Source organism: Ranitomeya imitator, chromosome 1, assembly GCF_032444005.1.
Source record: "Ranitomeya imitator isolate aRanImi1 chromosome 1, aRanImi1.pri, whole genome shotgun sequence".
Taxonomy (NCBI): domain Eukaryota; kingdom Metazoa; phylum Chordata; class Amphibia; order Anura; family Dendrobatidae; genus Ranitomeya; species Ranitomeya imitator.
Genome location: NC_091282.1, coordinates 940,148,457 through 940,167,105, shown reverse-complemented (window position 1 = coordinate 940,167,105; position 18,649 = coordinate 940,148,457). Strand labels below are relative to the sequence as shown.

At 43.9% G+C, this 18,649-nt stretch overlaps 1 protein-coding gene across 2 annotated transcripts in view; it reads right to left on the bottom strand.

Moving 5' to 3' along the window:
* Nucleotides 1–9,717: 9,717 nt before the first annotated feature.
* The window catches only part of LOC138655749 (alcohol dehydrogenase 1-like), a 169,412-nt gene continuing 160,480 nt past the window's right edge, over nucleotides 9,718–18,649 (bottom strand). Inside the window, exons 9-10 of one of the 2 annotated variants that reach the window (XR_011316730.1) lie at nucleotides 10,163–10,266; nucleotides 9,718–10,129 (exon numbers count right to left, since the gene is read on the bottom strand). Coding sequence is in view for 1 of the 2 variants with exons in the window: in XM_069743619.1 (XP_069599720.1) it covers nucleotides 10,242–10,266 (25 nt within the window). In the remaining variant the exon portion in view is untranslated. Of the gene's footprint in view, nucleotides 10,267–18,649 lie in introns of both variants that reach the window. The other variant, XM_069743619.1, reaches the window with a different exon arrangement.

Here is an 18,649-nt window from a genome sequence, read left to right as displayed (position 1 = left end):
AGTTTGCCTACTATTGTCTCTATATTATGGCTAATTCCCACTTGCGATGAAAGTGGATGAATACAATCTGATTAAAAATGTGTGTGTTCATCTGTGATTTTTTTCCAGCTTGGATCACAATCAGACCGGAAAAAAATCACAGCATGCTGCAATTGTAATCAGAAATCTGATCACATTCGGCAATACAAGTCAATGGGCATGAGTAATAAAATTGCACCTTTGGAGATTCCCAATAGACCTTGGACTCATTTGTCAATAGATTTCATCACTGACTTACTGGTTTCGGAGGGTAATACAGTTATTTTAGTCATAGTTGATAGATTTAGCAAGATGTTTCATTTCATTGCGCTCCCCGCATTACCAAATGCTAAGACTCTGGCACAGGTCTTTATTAAGGAGGTGGTGAGACTGCATGGTATTCCTTCAGATATTGTCTCAGACCGTGAGGTGCAGTTTATTTCTACGTTTTGGAGGGCTTTCTGCAGCCGGCTAGGGACTCATTTGTCGTTTTCTTCAGCTTTTCATCCTCAATCCAATGGTCAGACTGAACGCGTAAATCAAAATCTTGAGAGTTATGTCAGGTGTTTCATCTCAGAGAATAAAGAGGACTGGGTTAAGTACTTACCGTTAGCAGAATTTGCTATAAACAATCGTACTCATGAGTCTACTGGTAAGTCCCCGTTTTTCGGGGCATATGGCTTTCATCCTCAGTCTAGTGCATTTAATAGGAGGGATTCCTCAGGTGTTCCTGAAGAGGAGAGGTTTTCTTCATCCATCACCTCCGTATGGCAAGGGGTTCTTGATAAATTAAAGAGGATGGGCTCCAGGTATAAGAATGCGGCTGATCGGAGACGTGTGGAAGGTCGGGACCTGTGTGTGGGTGATTGGGTTTGGTTGTCCTCGAAAAATATTAAGCTGAGAGTTCCCTCGTGGAAATTGGGCCCCAGGTTCATTGGCCCTTATAGGATTGTGGCCGTCGTGAATTCCGTTTTTCGGCTGGCTTTGCCTCAGTCATTTAACCCTGCTGTTCTGTTGGTCAAAAATGACCGACTTTGAACTTCAATATTCTTTAAAATATTCAAGATGCGGCTCTGAAACCCGTGGCCGACCGACCCATCCTCATTTTAGTCAATCAACCACAAGTTTCAGAACCGCATCTTGAACACCCCAAAAAATACCAAAGTTCAAAATAGGTCTCCCCAGACCGAACAGAACAGCAGGGTTAAGATCCATAATGTTTTTCATCGCTTCTTACTCAAAAAGGTTGTGGCGCCATCCAATCAGTCCCCTTCACCTCCATCTCTGGTCCTTGTTGACAGAAGTCTCGAGTTCCAGATTTCCAGGGTTATGGATTCTTGTTTAGTTCTTCGATCCCTACAATATCTGGTACACTGGAGAGGGTACGGTCCTGAGGAAAGGATGTGGGTACCTGCAGCCAATGTCCATGCGGATAGGTTGGTTTGGGCATTTCATACAGCTCATCCTGAGAAACCTGGTCCTGAGGTTGCGGAGGTCCCTCGTAGAAGGGGGGGTACTGTCACGCGGCTACTGCGACAGAGAGGTTCCAGAGAACTGCAGTGCTCTGGGTCTCGTTGACACACAGTCAACAGAAGCTCTTCACCTGTATTCTGACCTAGCTGCTTTGTGCCAGCAGTGCAGGAGTTAACCTTATTGTTAAGTTGCTGAGAGCTGGGTCTCTCAGCTGAAGTGGATTTTGTAATCTGATCCTCTATATAGACCCAGTCCTGACTTCAGCTAGAGTCAGTGATAAATTCTACTGCCTGGCTTGGAGGTTGAAGGAGCGTAGTGTTGGTGTTGGAGGTTTATTTACAGAGATTGGTGTCTGCAGTTTTGGTTGCATGTTAAACCTGTTTTCCTTCCTAAGTTGATTACTTCTCTTCCCTTCTCTGTGTTTCCTCTGTGGTTGTGTGAGCATTTGGTGAATTTGAGACTTTCAGTTACCTTGTCTGTATACCCTGTTATTTGTTGTATTATTACACTGGTGCAGTCCACCTCCTTTGGGGGGAGAGGGGGCCCCTGATAGGGCCTGCACATGAGACAGGGATACGCTGGCGGCTCGGGCCTCCTAACCATCATAGGTACCCCTGTAAAAAGGGAAAGCCAGGGCCCATTTAAGTGGTAGGGACAGGTGCGGGTTCCAGTACGCCGTCCTGCCCCTTTATCGCCATTTACGGCGTGACGCTTGGACTAACTACCTAACATCCAGTACCATTTGTGCACCTGCTCAGAATGAAGGTAGTCAGCAACGCTACATTGCTTCCCTCACTCTAAACCCACCGGTTAGGACACCCACCACCAGCAGCAAATGTGGAGGTATCCTCGCAAGGCCAAAGCAGTCAGGGAACCACAAGGTTCTTGGTAGGAAACACTGTAGGTAGGCCAACATCAAGAATACCATCACCAACCCTCTCTCAATCTGCCATGTCCACCACCACCCACGCTAGTTCGACCATATGCAGCTCTCCAGTCGAGCTCACCCTACAAGAGACTCTTGTTAACAAAAAAGGAAGTTCTCATCCTGTCATCCGTGTACACAGGGTTTGAACGCCCACATTGCTAGACTAATCTCGTTAGAGATGATGCCCTACCGGTTGGTTGAAATCAAAGCTTTCAAAGCCTTGTGTCCTACACAGTACCACGCTATGACCTACCCAGTCGACACTTCTTTGCAAGAAAAGCCATCCCAGCCCTCCACCAACATGTCAAAGACCGCATTGTCCATGCACTGAGGCAATCAGTCAGTAGAAAGGTGCACCTCACAACAGATGCATGGTCCAGTAGGCATGGCCAGGGATGTTACGTGTCCATCACGGCGCACTGGGTCAATGTGGTGGATGCAGGGTCCACAGGGGACAGCCATAGTGGGACAGTTCTGCCTAGCCCATGGTCTGGGAAACAGTTTGCTGTTGGCGTTCGCCACCCCTCCTCCTCCTCCTCCTCCTCCAGAAGTGAAAGCTCGTCCACAGAGCGCAGTCGCACGACCACTCCATTCGCAGCTGCCAGTGTTGCACATGAGGTGTCCCATTATGGAACAGCTAGTGGTAAGCGTCAGCAGGCTGTGCTACAAATGAAGTGTTTGGGCGACAACAGACACACCGCGGAAGTACTGGCCGAGTACTTGCAGCAAGAAACTCAGTCATGGCTGGGCAGTGCACATCTTGAGGCAGGCAAAGTAGTCAGTGATAACGGAAGCAATTTTATAGCTGCCATAGCCCTTTCAAAACTGAAACACATTCCTTGCCTGGCTCACACCTTGAACCTTGTGGTACAGTGCTTCCTGAAAAATTATCCGGAGTTACCAGCCCTGCTCCTGAAGGTGCGAAGACTTTGCTCACACATCCGCCAGTCGCCCGTACACTCCAGCCGTATGCTGAGCCATCAGCAATCGCTGTATCTTCCCCAGCACCGCCTAATAATCGACGTTGCAACAAGGAGGAACTCCACACTGCACATGCTTCAGAGGCTGTGCGAACAGAGCCGCAGAGCCGTGCTGTCATTTATTTGTGGGAGGATACACATACACGGGCAGTCACTTGGATGGCAGACATGGAGTTGTCTGGTGTGCAGTGGTCGAAGCTCCAAGACCTCTGTCAAGTCCTTCAGTGTTTTGAGGAATGCACACGGCTGGTAAGTGCAGACGACGCCATCATAAGCATGAGCATCCCACTAATGCATCTGCTGATGCAAAGTTTGACGCACATCAAGGAGCAGGCGTCTGCAGCCGAGGAGGAGGGAAGCCTTGATGACAGTCAGCCATTGTCTGCTCAGGGAACACTCCTTGATGAGGTGGCTGACGAAGAGGAGGAGGAGGAGGATGATGATGGGGATGAATATTTATGGGAGGAGGATGCTTCTCAGGGGGCAATAGAAACTGGTGGCGTTGCAAGGTCAGGTACTGGGTTTTTGCGGCCACAAGTGATGTTGATTTGCAAGAAAGTGCTCCTCAACCCAGCACAAGCAGTGAATTGACACCTGGAGCATTGGCCCACATGGCAGAGTATGCCTTGTGCATCCTAAAAAGGGACCCCCGCATTATCAAAATGATGACCGATGATGATTACTGGTTGGCCTGCCTCCTGGATCCACAATACAAAGGAAAATTACAAAATATCATGCCACATGAGAACCTGGAGCAAAAATTGGCTAACAAACAAGCAACTCTTGTAGACCGTTTGGTTCAGGCATTCCCAGCACACAACGGCGGTGATGGTTCTCACACGAGCTGTAGGGGGCAACATGACAGAGGTGTTAGAGGTGCACAAATCCAAAGTGGTATTGGACAGAGGGGTTTTATGACCAGGTTGTGGAGTGATTTCGCAATGACCGCAGACACGACAGGTACTGCTGCATCGATTCAAAGTGATAGGAGACAGCCTTTGTCCAGTATGGTTACCAACTATTTTTCCTCCCTTATCGATGTTCTCCCTCACAGGTCATTCCCCTTTGATTACTGGGCATCTAAAATAGACACCTGGCCTGAATTGGCAGAATATGCATTACAGGAGCTCGCTTGCCCAGCTGCTAGTTTGCCATCAGAAAGAGTCTTCAGTGCTGCTGGTTCAATACTGACCGAAAAAAGGACACGTCTGGCTACCCGAAATTTTGATGATCTAACCTTCATTAAAATAATCATGGATTTCAAATTATTTTGCCCCACCTTCCCCTGCTGACACGTAGCTTGCCTTCAAACTGTCTTGCTTTTGGCCTCCTCTTACTGACTGCTCCAATTCCTCCATTTGCAGCTGCTGAATGTCCACCATAGGCCATTTTTATACCTCCCCAAATGGGCTGACTCCCCCCACAGGGCCGTGGTCACCACTTGGCGCAAGCACCCGTGCGAGTGCCGTTTGCCGGGACAGGTGGGTGTACCCACTCTTGGGTGACGGCATTGACACAGGGTCCCTCATAGTGCAAGGAAGTGTCTCTGATGTGGTGGTGCACAACCAATGTCAGACACACCATCATAATATGAGGGGCCCTGTGCCAATACCACCGCCCACAAGAGAGTGTTGCCCCCCAGCTCGAACAGTGCTCTACCACTTGCAAAACTTACCTCTCCCTGCTCCACCACTGTGTAATCTGTGCTGTTAAATCCTTCAATGGCACTGACAATACAAATTTGTTGAAATGATAGATGATAGTAAAAATATACAGGCGCCCTGGCCTCCATTTAGATCAGTTAATATTTTGTGGTAACTTCCACTGTCTACTACTCAGCAGAGGAGCCCACCCCTTTACCTAGCTCTGCCACCAGTTTTTTTATGAACATTTTTTTGGCTGACATTTAGCCCACTTTATTATTTTGGCCTACTAACTGTGTCAGCCACTTATTACAGTTGTCCTCCACTGAACAAAGCAATGCCGCCTGTGTACTCCTGTTGCCAATTTTGAACTGCATTTAGCCTACTTTTTTATTTTAGGCCTACTAAGTCTGTCTGAGCCACTTATTACAGTTGTCCTCCACTGAACAAAGCAATGCTGCCTGTGTATTCCTGCTACCAATTTTGAACTGCATTTAGCCAACTTTTTTATTTTAGGCCTACTAAGTCTGTGTGAGCCTCTCATAACAGTTGTTCTCCTCCGCTGAAAAAAGCTATGCCGCCTGTGTACTCCTCTTACCAATTTTGAACTGCATTTAGCCTACTTACTTACTTGGGCCTAGTAACTGTGTGAGCCTCTCATTACAGTTGTCCTCCTCCGCTGAACAAAGCAATGCCGCCTGCGCACTCCTCTTACCAATTTTGAACTGCATTTAGCCTACTTTTTTTATTGTGGGCCTACTAACTGTGTCTGCGCCACTCATTACAGTTGTCCTCCACTGAACAAAGCTATGCCGCCTGTTTAGTCCTGTTACCAATTTTGAACTTCATTTAGCTTACTTTATTATTTGGGCATATATCTGTGTTTCCTCCTCATCCTGCCCTTTGCCTAGCCACTGCTAGATGAGTCTGCTGGTACATTGACCCAGACCACTACATTCCCCTTGCACTCTACACGGCCAGAATCTGACCCTGCTGAAAGTCAGGTTCCCCTTCCCACATACTATACCACCTTACACGGGGACAAAGAGGAAGGTGCAGATGAAAGTGCAGGTTCCTTCATCAGGTGGAGGGCATACTCGTTAGCACTGGCACAGGGCCCCTCATAGTAAGCAAAAGTGTCTCTGGCAGTGGGAGGCGCCGCCCACCGTCGAACACACTGCCATACTATGAGGGGTCCTGTGCCAGTGCCAACTAATGGACCCCCCCTGCTTGCTCAGGATCACAGCACTTGCAAAGTTGAAATACTTACCTCTCCCTGCTCCACTGCCGTGACATATTCCGCGTTTCCTCGGGCCACGAAAATCTTGAGCCAGCCCTACCCCCCCCACAACTTTAGCCAAATGACCCCCAGTTTTCAATGCCTAACTATTATTATAAAGTATATTATGATTGACAAGCTTAAGTAATAAGAATTGATGTTTTTGGCATTAAAATGGGCACTGTAGGTGTTTTCCTGTCCTCCACTCACTGCCGACTTTGATTCTTCATTGACTTGCATTGGGTTTCGTGTTTCAGTCGGCCCCCGGCTTTTTGCAATAATCGGCCAATTTCACCAGACGCAACATTTGAGAAAGTCGGGTTTCGTGAAACCCGACTCAATCCTAAAAAAGTAAAAGTCGCTCAACTCTAATCCTCAGCATTTGGTCCCCAGGATGTTTCACCCCCGCATATTTCACCGTCAGCAGTTAACCAATTTCGCCCTCAGCAGTTCGCCCCCAAATGTTTCACCTTCAGCATTTTGTCCCATACCAGACCCCAATTGCCGGGGATTCCTGTGGCTGCCTTTTCAACAGCTCACCCAGTGTCTCTTCTGGCTGGCCTTAACCCCTTCATGACCGGGGGATTTTTCGTTTTTCCGTGTTCGTTTTTCGCTCCCCTCCTTCCCAGAGCCATAACTTTTTTATTTTTCCGTCATTTTGGCCATGTGAGGGCTTATTTTTTGCGGGACGAGTTGTACTTTTGAAAGACATCATTGGTTTTAGCATGTCGTGTACTAGAAAATGGGAAAAAAATTCCAAGTGCGGTGAAATTGCAAAAAAAGTGCAATCCCACATTGGTTTTTTGCTTGGCTTTTTTGCTAGGTTCACTAAATGCTAAAAATGACCTACCATTATGATTCTCCAGGTCATTACGAGTTCATAGACACCAAACATGACTAGGTTATTTTTTATCTAAGTGGTGAAAAAAAATTCCAAACTTTGCTAAAAAAAAAAAAAAATTGCGCCATTTTCCGATACTCGTAGCGTCTCCATTTTTCATCATCTGGGGTCGGTTGAGGGCTTATTTTTTGCGTGCCGAGATGACGTTTTTAATGATAGCATTTCGGTGCAGATACGTTCTTTTGATCGCCCGTTATTGCATTTTAATGCAATGTCGCGGCGACCAAAAAAACGTAATTCTGGCGTTTCGAATTTTTTTCCCGCTACGCTGTTTAGCAATCAGGTTAATACTTTTTTTTATTTGATAGATCGGGCGATTCTGAGCGCGGCGATACCAAATATGCGTAGATTTGATATTTTTTTTATTGATTTATTTTGATTGGGGCGAAAGGGGGGTGATTTAAACTTTTATGTTTTTTTATTTTTTTCACATTTTTTTAAACTTTTTTTTTTAACTTTTGCCATTCTTCAATAGCCTCCATGGGAGGCTATAAGCAGGCACAGCACGATCGGCTCTGCTACATAGCAGCGATCTGCTGATCGCTGCTATGTAGCAGAATTGCACGTGTGCTGTGAGCGCCGACCACAGGGTGGCGCTCACAGCGACGGGCAATCAGTAACCATAGAGGTCTCAAGGACCTCTATGGTTACCATTCACAAGCATCGCCGACCCCCGATCATGTGACGGGGGTCGGCGATGACGTCATTTCCGGCCGCCCGGCCGGAAGCGGTAGTTAAATGCCGCTGTCTGCGTTTGACAGCGGCATTTAACTAGTTAATAGGTGCGGGCAGATCGCGATTCTGCCCGCGCCTATTACGGGCACATGTCAGCTGTTTAAAACAGCTGACATGTCCCGGCTTTGGTGCGGGCTCACCGCGGAGCCCTGCATCAAAGCAGGGGAGCCGGCATCGGACGGTATAGTACGTCCGATGCCGGTAAAGGGTTAAAGGAGTATTATCACACTAGAACACAAAAAACTGACACACTTACCTGTCGCAGCTGCAGTTCTTTGGGTCATGGAGTGCAGTCATGCGGTTCCCCATGACGTCTTCTCATCTTGCCTGGATCACTGATCCATGAAGCATGATGAATGCTGCGGCAGTGAGGTGGAATGTCTCCTGGCCGCTCACTGACATGACGTTACTCCTGCCCCATTCATCAGTCAATCCAGGGGGCAGGATGCCTCTCCTGTCACCAAGACACTGCTGCGCATGTGCAGTGCCGCAATGAGATCAGGCAGAAGAAGAGGAAGCTGTGAAGAAGGAGAGGACTCACGGTGGCCTCGAGATCCAGCATGGCGATCGATTGCCAGCCCACACAGCCAGGAGAAGATCAGGCAAAGATGAGCAGAAGACCTCTGGGGCGAACTGCTGGGGCGAAGTGTGCGGGTGCGAAAAATCCAGGGGGCCAAATACTGGGGACGAAATGTGCGGGGGCAAAATGTACCCGGGGGCAAACTGCTGAGGACGAAAACATCCTATAACCATCAAACACGTCCTCCCTGTTCCACCCCTCATCATACAGCACCACTATCTTAGCCAAAGTAATAACAAAATAATTAGTGGAAATGCAATGATTTACCAAACTGTGACCAAATTTGAGATTGGCGAACATTTTCTAAACAAGTTCTCTCATCTCTACTGATTACATATATTTTTATTGCCTTTCCTCTAAAGAAACACAATAAAAATACATATTTTTTTATCTGTGGATTTTAGTCATCTTATTCCAATCTATTGGGAAAATGCACAAATAAAATGCATATTTACCACAACAAACATTAGAGAAATTGGCATTTTGCACATTTCAAAATCCACATGCAGGTCAGTTTCTGCAGGGTAAAAAAACACAACAGGCAAGAAATAGATGTAAATTCCATACTATTTGCTGGAACCATGTGGTAAGCTGCATTTTTTAGACACAAAATTACACAGCAGAAAAAAATGCACCAAAATCTCATCATGGTAACTTAGCCTAACGGCTCGTTTACACTAGCATATTTTAGGTCCGATTGTGTTCATGAAGAAACAGACAACACAAATGAATGTTATTCAGTGGGGCAGTGCAGATTTTTTACTGACCAAATCTGTATGTGAAATAAATTGCATCATGCACTAGTTTCTTCTGTTAAATGAGACAAACCCATAGGGGTGCGCAAAAAAAAGAATCGTATGTCATATGGAGCCACAGTATAGCATCTGTTATTTGTTTTTAAGGATACATTGCAAACCGTTTTCATAGGAAACTGTAATCTAAATTATTAACTGCTGCTGTATAAAATTGGACTCCACACGGATGATCAGTGAGAAAATTATTGTCCCAGTTTTCTGGATTAAACTCTAACGATTTTTTATATATTCATTTGAAACTCGGCCTGAGCTAGAAAATACTAATAGAAATATTATTTTGATAGCAGTGGAGGATCAGAATGCAGGATCTTCATTGTTCCAGAAACACCACCATTCTTATACATATGTTGTGCACAATAAAAAAATTTGCATTGATATATATCTTTTTATTTTAGTTTAAAACAATAAAGTACACAGTCTAATATCATGGTGCAGTTTAAATATTTGTATTCTGTGATTAATTGATCTTATACTTTTTAAGCAAAGAATCTCATAAATTGTTTATTTATTAATGTAGTCTAGATTAAAAGTCAAAAGGTAAAAAAGGTAAATAGAAAAAAAGTAAAATCAACCTAACAGTAATGTATTACAGAAGATAATGGAACAGAACAAAATTTAAATTTCCACTTGACAGTAAATTTGTACAAACTCGTTCCATAAGAGATACAAATGTAGATTTGATTAGAACAAGCTATTCTTCATTTTAAACAGCTGACAAATATTTCAACTCCAGTTCCCGTTATGGAGTCAGATGGTCATTTTTTAATACTCCTAGTAAGTGTCAAAGAGCTGTTGTGTTTCCATGATATATCAGATATACAAGCAATAAGACTGTGTATATTTTTATTAGGAGGACGCAATCATAGCTTGTCTGGGCCTGCCGTGGTCCTTATAAAATCAGCACTGTGCGGATACTGCAAATAAAACACATTTGTCAAGATATGAATCAGAGAATGAATACAAAGTTCTACAATGCATATAGTCAATTGTTGCATTAGCTGTTCTCCAGCAGTCCAAAGCTTTACTTTGAAATCAGTTTAGGATATATATTAATAAAATAATAAAATATAATGTTTCTATAACAAAAGCTATAGTACAATAAAGGGTCACATATAACAACAAGTATGGCTGCCCAAATAATAAAAAAAATTCCTAGCGGAGGGTGAATGGAGTGTATTAACCCTTACTGAGCCTACCTGACCACGGAGGTTGGCACCATAATAAATTGATGTAGCGCCCCTGCTCAATGTAAGCTGTCCCTACATGACCTCAATGTGAACTCCCATGGAAAACCGCCACCATCAACCCATAAAACATGCTGAAGAGCTTGTAAAAGGTATCGTATACATACAATACTCATTGTCTGGCCATATGACCCTACTTTGTAAAACATTCAGTGCATAAATATGCAACCTGATATTCATGTAGACTTGCCCGAGCAGCCGAAAGATAGCGTGATGTCTAGTCTAGTGATGAGTGAACGTGCTCAGATTACATGTTATCTGAACATGCTCGTTTGTAATATAAGTATCTTAGGCATGCTCTGATAATTTGTTTGAGTTATTACAGCTGTATGTTTTGCATCTGATACATGGCCTTGCCTAAGGCCTCTTTCACATGTCAGTGTCTCCAGTACGTATGGTGACAGTTTTCACACATACCGGAAACACTGACACACGTAGACCCATTGAAATGAATGGGTCTGTGCATATATCTTTTTTATTTCACGGACCGTATGTCCAAGTGACCAACACATAGACATGTCCGATTGTTGCCGTCAGTGCGGACGGTGAAACATCCCACACATGTGCACATGGAGAACAAACATTGATGTCCTCCGTGTGACATGCATCGCCACTGGGGAAGAAGCGATACAGTAAGCGCTGTTCCCCAATGGCAGGTGCTGAATACGGCGCAAGCAAAGGAGAATGATGAGACTTATATTAAAGTCAGAACAGTGACAGCAGGTGGGGTCTCTTGGGACTCTTACTCCCATCATCCGACACCTGCTGCCGCTAATACCAATGACAACAGGACCGGATGATTGGGTTATTCCTCAGCCTCCGCCTGTGATCTAACGAGATAAATGAATGAAAATCCCAATGTGGGTTCCCCCTATTTTTGCTAACCAACCAAGCAAAACTCACAGCTGGGGGCTGCAACCCTCAGCTGTCAGCTTCAGCATGGTTGGTTATCAAGAAAAGAGGGGTCCACACTCTGGTTTTTTAATTATTTAAATAAATAATTAAAAAAACAGCATGGTGTCCCACCCATTTTTGACAACCAGACTTGCTAAAGCTCACAGCTGGGGGCTGGTATTCTCAGGCTGGTAAGGGGCTATTGATATAGACCCCCCAGCCTAAAAAAAACAGCAGCCCACAGCTGCCCAGATTAGGTGCATCTATTAGGTGCACCAATTCTGGCACTTTGCCCAGCTCTTTCCACTTGCCCTGTAGTGTTGGCAAATGTGGTTAATATTTGTGGGGTTGATGTCACCTTTGTATTGTCAGGTGACATCAAGCCTACGGCTTAGAAATGGAGAGGTGTCTATAAGACCCTTATGCATTACTATTCCTATAGTTATATGTTAAATAAAGACACAGCCACAATAAAATCCTTTAATTGAAAAAATGATACAGACTCCTTTTATATTCTTAATTAAACCATACTTATAACCTCGTCTAATTCCACCAAAGCCCTCGATCTCCTGTAGTAAAAATAAAATGAAAAAACAACAATATACCATACCTGTCCATCGCCATAATCCATGTCTGGGGGATAATTAGTTTTCAACCTGGACGGTGCCAAGATGCGATTGTCCAGGCTGAGAAACATTGGGGAAAAATTCTCACGGTGATCTGCTGTGAAGACACTTAGCTTGAATTTCGGTGACCTCATCACTGACTTTTTCCCACGGTCCTGAGGTCACCGCAGTTCAGGACGGCTGGGAACGCAGCCTCAATGACTGAGGCTGCGCTTGCAGCTTCTCATTCCCCAGTGGTTCTCAACCTGGACGGCTTTTTTTTTTTATTAATTAGCAGCCAAACTTGTTATTTGCGACTTTGTATTGTACTATAGTGTTTGCAATAGACACCTTATCTTTATTACACATTTTAATGAAAATTAATAAAAGTACTTTTTTATAGGGTTTCTTTCAGTAAGGTCAATCAACAATATCCCCCTTTTCATACTTTCAAAATGTTTTCTCTGCTCTTCATATCTCATCCTTTAATGGCCGACACCAGAATAGCTGTGTGAATAGGAAAACAGCCATGTGCGTCTATGCTACACCACATTTATAGCTTCCATAGAATTAATGTGAGAAGTAAACCATTTATGTCACTTTATAAATATGCCACCTATGTAGATTGAGAAGGAATACACTTTTGATGCCACATAAAATCAAGCTCTCTATTCAGCCTTCTCCAGTAATGAATGGAGCGGAAACAAGATCAAGCATATTCACTAGAGTTGGTGGGAATCAATGCATACCACCTGTCCCATCGGTACTGAGAGTAATCTCTGGTCATAAACTAGACCCCTCGAAGGACTTAACTAGATTTTTGGTGAGCGCTTTGAAACCACAGGTGCTTCACATAAGTTTATAACATAGAGCTGTGAAAATAAAAAAACACTTTTTGTTTTCCACAAAATAATATTTTAGCACCAAAAGTTTTACTTTAACAAAAGTAGCAGGAGAAAATGGATCCCAAAAATTATTGTGCAATTTCTCCTTAGTATGCTGATACCACATTTGTGGAGGAAGACCACTGTTTGGGCGCACGGCAGGACACGGAAGGGAAGGAGAAAGGTTTTACTTTTTCATCACAAAATTTGTTGGAATCGAGAGCGGGTGCCATGCCACTTTTGGAGGGCCCCTAATGTGCCTAAACAGTGGAAACCCTACAAGTTATACCATTTTGGAAACTAGAGCCCTCAAGGAACTTATCTAGATGTGCAGTGAGCATCTTGATCCACCAGGTGCTTTACAGAAGTTTATAACAGAGCTAGCAAAATATATTTTTATTTTTTTTCATATTTATTTTTTTATTTTCTCAAAGGTAACAGGAGAAAATGAACTCCAGAATTTGTTGTGCAATTTCTCCTGAGTGTGCCAATACCTCATAAGTGGGTGAAAACTACTTTTGAAGCACAGTGCAAAGCTCAAAAGGGAAGGAGCACTATATTATATTCCAGATTTTACTATTATGGTTTGAGGGTGCAATCACTCAATGGGAGAGCCCCTGAGGTGCCAGGACAGTAGAACACCCCATAAGTGACCCCATATTAAACTACACCTCTCATTGAATTAATCTAGGAGTGTAATGATCATATTGATACCGAGAAATTGTATTACAGAATTTTATTCCATTGGGCAGTGAAGAGAAAATAATTTCATTTTTACCAAAAAAATTTAGTTTTAGCTCCAGATTTAACATTTTCACACAAGAAGTGGGTAAAATTGGCACCAGAATTTGTCCCACAATTTCTGCTGAATATAGAAATACACCATACAGTGGGAAAAAAGTATTTAGTCATCCACCAATTGTGCAAGTCCTCCCACTTAAAAAGATGAGAGAGGCCCGTAATTGACATCATAGGTAGACCACAACTATGAGAGTCAAAATAAGAAAACAAATCCAGAAAATCACCTTGTCTGATTTGGCAAGATTTATTTAGCAAATTATAGTGGAAAATAAGTATTTGGTCACCTAAAAACATGCAAGATTTTTGGCTCTCACAAACCGGTAACTTCTTCTTTAAGAGGTTCCTTTGTCCTCCACTCATTACCTGTAGTAATGGCACCTGTTTGAACATGTTATCAGTATAAAAGACAGCTGTTCACAACTCCAAACTCCAATATGGAGAAGACCAACGAGCTGTCGAAGGAAACCAGAAACAAAATTGTAGCCTTGCACCAGGCTGGGAAGACTAAATCTGCAATAGACAAGCAGCTTGGTGTGATGAAATCAACTGAGAGAGCAATAATAAGAAAATGGAAGACATACAAGACCACTGATAATCTCCCTCGATCTGGGGCTCTATGCAAAATCTCACCCCGTGGGGTCAAAATGACCACAAGAACGGTGAGCAAAAATCCCAGAACTACCCAGGGGGACCTAGTGAGTGACCTGCATAGAGCTGGGACCACCGTAACAAAGGCTACCTTCAGTAGCACACTATGCCGCAAGGCACTCAGATCATGCAGTGCAAAACGTGTCCCCCTGCGTAAGCCAGTACATGTCCGGGCCCATCTGAAGTTTACTAGAGAGCATTTGGATTATCCAGAAGAGTATTGGGAGAATGTCATATGATCTGATAAAACCAAAGTAGAACTGTTTGGTAGAAACAAAACTTGTCGTGTTTAAGCAGACAGAATGCAGAGTTACATCGAAAGAACACCATACCTACTGTGAAGCATGAGGGTGGCAACAACATGGTTTGGGGCTATTTCTATGCAAAGGGACCAGGACGACAGATCCGTGTACATGAAAGAATGAATGGGGCCATGTATAGTGAGACTTTGAGTGCAAACCTCCTTCCATCAGCAAGGGCATTGAAGATGGAACGTTGATGGGTCTTTCAGCATGATAATGATCCCAAGCACACTGCCAGGGCAACAAAGGAGTGACTTCATAAGAAGCATATGAAGGTCCTGGAGAGGCCTAGCCAGTCTCCAGACCTCAACCACATAGAAAACCTTTGGAGGGAGTTGAAAGTCCGTGTTGCCCAGCAACAGGCCAAAAAATCACTGCTCTAGAGGAGTTCTGCATGGAGGAAAGGGCCAACATACCAACAACAGTGTTTGGCAACCTTGTGAAGACTTACAGAAAACATTTGACTTCTGTGATTGCCGACAAAGGATAAAATAAAGATTATTATTATTATTATAACAAAATATTGAGATGAACTTTAGTTAATGACTAAATACTTATTTTCCACCATAATTTTCAAAATAAATCTTGCCAAATCAGATAAGGTGATTTTCTGGATTTGTTTTCTCATTTTGACTCTCATAGTTGTGGTCTACCTATGATGTCAATTGCAGGCCTCTCTCATCTTCTTAAGTGGGAGAACTTGCACAATTGGTGGCTGACTAAATAAATACTTTTTTCCCCACTCTATGTGGCTGTACAGTACTGCTTAGCCATACAAAGAGTCTCAGTATGGTGGAGTGCTATTTGCCTCCTGGAGTGCAGATTTTCCTAGATTAGTTTTGCTTACTCCATATACAGAGCCCCCTAAGTGCTATAGAGAAGAATCCCCCCACCTCCATGTGACCCCATTTTGGAAATTATACCTCTACCAAATGTGAACGCTAAAGGTGGCTTATGCACACTGGGGCTCAGAAGGAAGGGGGGCATTTGGATTTGGGAGCTCAGAATTCACTGAATTTCTTTTCGGGTGCAATGAGCCATTTTGCATTTCCAGATCCTTGTGCTACTAGTAACGTGGAAGCCTCCTATATTTTTGATAACAGATGATGGACCTGAGTGGAGACTTGCTTTTTTGGGGATTGAGTTGAAGCTTTTATTGGGAACATTTTACATAACATTTAGGATAACATTTATCCAGCACCCTACGCTGTGCACATACTTTGGGGTTTCCATCTAAATCTCCAAGCTGCATGACAGATGAAACCCCTGATGGATCCATTCACTATAATGAGGCAGCAAAGTTACTCTGGACTTTGTCTGGCCTCTGTTTAGCATTGTCCTTCCTTCCAGAGGTGAGGCAGAATGAACAAATCCACAGCAGGTGAAGAATTGGTTTTATTATTTACGCCGTTCCTCGTGTGGTATAAGGGATTATGTGACTTTACTCTTTGGGTCAGTGCGATTATAGGCAGGGATACCAGATTTAGATCTTTTTTATATTTGGCTTCTGTCACACACTAAAAAATGCTTTTTCTGCAAGAAGTTTTTGCATCACCATATTTTGGGAGCTATAATTTTTCCATATTTCGGCCCACAGAGTCTTGTGAGGGCTTGTTTCTTGCGGGACAAGCTGACTTTTTTATTGGAACCATTTTCAGGCACATGACTTTTTTATGTTTTGGGGCTTTTACACAATAAAAACTTTTATAGAAAAAATAATTATTATTGCATTGCTTTATTCTGAAAGCTATAACTTTTTTACTTTTCCATTGATGGAGCTATATTGTGGCTTGTTTTTTGTGGGACAAGATGTTGTATTCAGTGATTCTATTTTCATTTATTTTCGTCTTTTTAATCGAGTTTTATTCCACTTTTTCCAAGCAGTATGATGATAAAGCATAGCTTGCTACTTTTTTTTTTTTTTTCACGGCGCTCACTGAAGGGGTTAACTCATGTGAAATTTTTACAGTTCGGATTTTTACGGATGCACCAATACCAAACATCTGCACTTTTATTTGTTTATTTTTTTTACATAAAAATATGTATTTATTAGTGGATTTTACTATTATTATTATGTTTTTTTTCCTTTTTTTGCCTAGCCCCTTTTTGTTTTACTTTGATTGCAGGTCTAATACATTGTAATGCATTAGCATTACAGTGAATTATACCTTTACTGAAAGCTTCTGACACTATGCTGTGAGCATGGTCTCAGAAGCTTTCTGTAGCTTGATGGCCCGGGGATCATCATGACGACCAAGGGTCACCATTGCAACGATCGGGCATTGCGTTGACGTTGCAGAGACGCTGATCTGAAGGCAGAGGGAGCTCCCGTCCCTCTGCCTCCCTCCTACATGTTGCGATCATGCTCTATCACAGCATTTATGGGGTTAACAGCTAAGGGCGGTGCTGACACCGATCCTGGCTGTAAGTGCAAACGTTCAGCCACTGGCAGAGCTGAGCTGCTGCACTGATCGGGCAGGAAGTGCTGACATTTCAGCATCTCCTGCATGATCATGCAGTGATCGGTCAGTCAGATTGACCCATGCCGTTGGTCCCCGCACCTCTTCCCAGACAGCTGTACTACACGCAGTGATAGTTAAAATGCATGACGGACAACTGACACCCAGCCATGACGGACAGTGTCTGTCATTGGACGTTAAGGGCTTAAGCAATGTTTAACCTCACAAAATGCAGCAGCTGTGATCCCGTGCTGTAATGTTTGTATACTCTCTTGCGTCCTTCCTTGTTCAGGAGCTGTAGTATGATCAGGCCATTTTTCTGCACGGTCAGACACAGCCATTACATAGAACACAGCAGGAGCACATTTATTATTATTATACATTTTTATAGTGCCATATTCCATGGCGCTTTACATGTGAATGGGGCAAATATAGACAAGTACAATACACATGAGTAAAACAAGGCACACACAAGTACAGGAGGAGAGAGGACCCTGCCAGTGAGGGCTCACAGTCTACAGGGGATGGGTGAGGATACACTAGGTGAGGGTAGAGCTGGTCATGGGGCGGTTCAGTAGACTGAGGGTCACTGCAGGTTGTAGGTTTGTCAGAAGAGGTGGGTCTTCAGGTTCCTTTTGAAGGTTTCCGTGGTAGGCGAGAGCCTGATGTATTGGGGTAGAGAGTTCCAGAGTATAAGGGAAGCACGGGAGAAGTCTTGGATGCGGTTATGGGAGAATGAGATGAGAAAGGAGTAGAGAAGGAGATCATGAGACGATTGTGTGTAGGTAGGTACCGGGAGATCATGTCACAGATGTATGGAGGAGACAGGTTGTGAATGACTTTGTATGTCATTGTTAGTGTTTTGAACTGTAGCCTCTGGGCAATAGGAAGCCAATGAAGGGCCTGGCTGAGAGGAGAGGCTGCGGAATAACAGGGAGACAGGTGGAATAGTCGGGCAGCAGAGTTTAGGATGGATTGGAGTGGTGCCAGAGTGCTAGAGGGGAGGCCAGAGAGTAGGAGGTTGCAGTAGTCGAGGCGGGAGATAATAAGTACTAGTGGTTTTGCGGTTTCATGGCCAAGGAATGCTCGGATCTGGGAAATGTTTTTGAGTTGGAATTGGCAGGAGGAGGCAAGGGTTTGGATATGTGGCTTGAAAGAGAGGGCAGAGTCAAGGATCACCCCGAGGCACCGAGCGCGCGGGAGCAGGGAAAGTGAGCAGCCATTGACATTGATGGATAGGTTAGGTGGAGGGGTTGAGTGAGGTGGGGGAAAGAAAATGAATTCTGTTTTGTCCATGTTCAATTTTAGAAAGCGAGCAGAAAAGAAAGATGAAATAGCAGACAGACATTGAGGGATTTTGGTCAGTATGGAAGTGAGGTCAGGTCCAGATAGGTAGATCTGCGTGTCATCAGCATAGAGATGATATTGTAAACCGTGGGATTCTATGAGCTGTCCCAGGC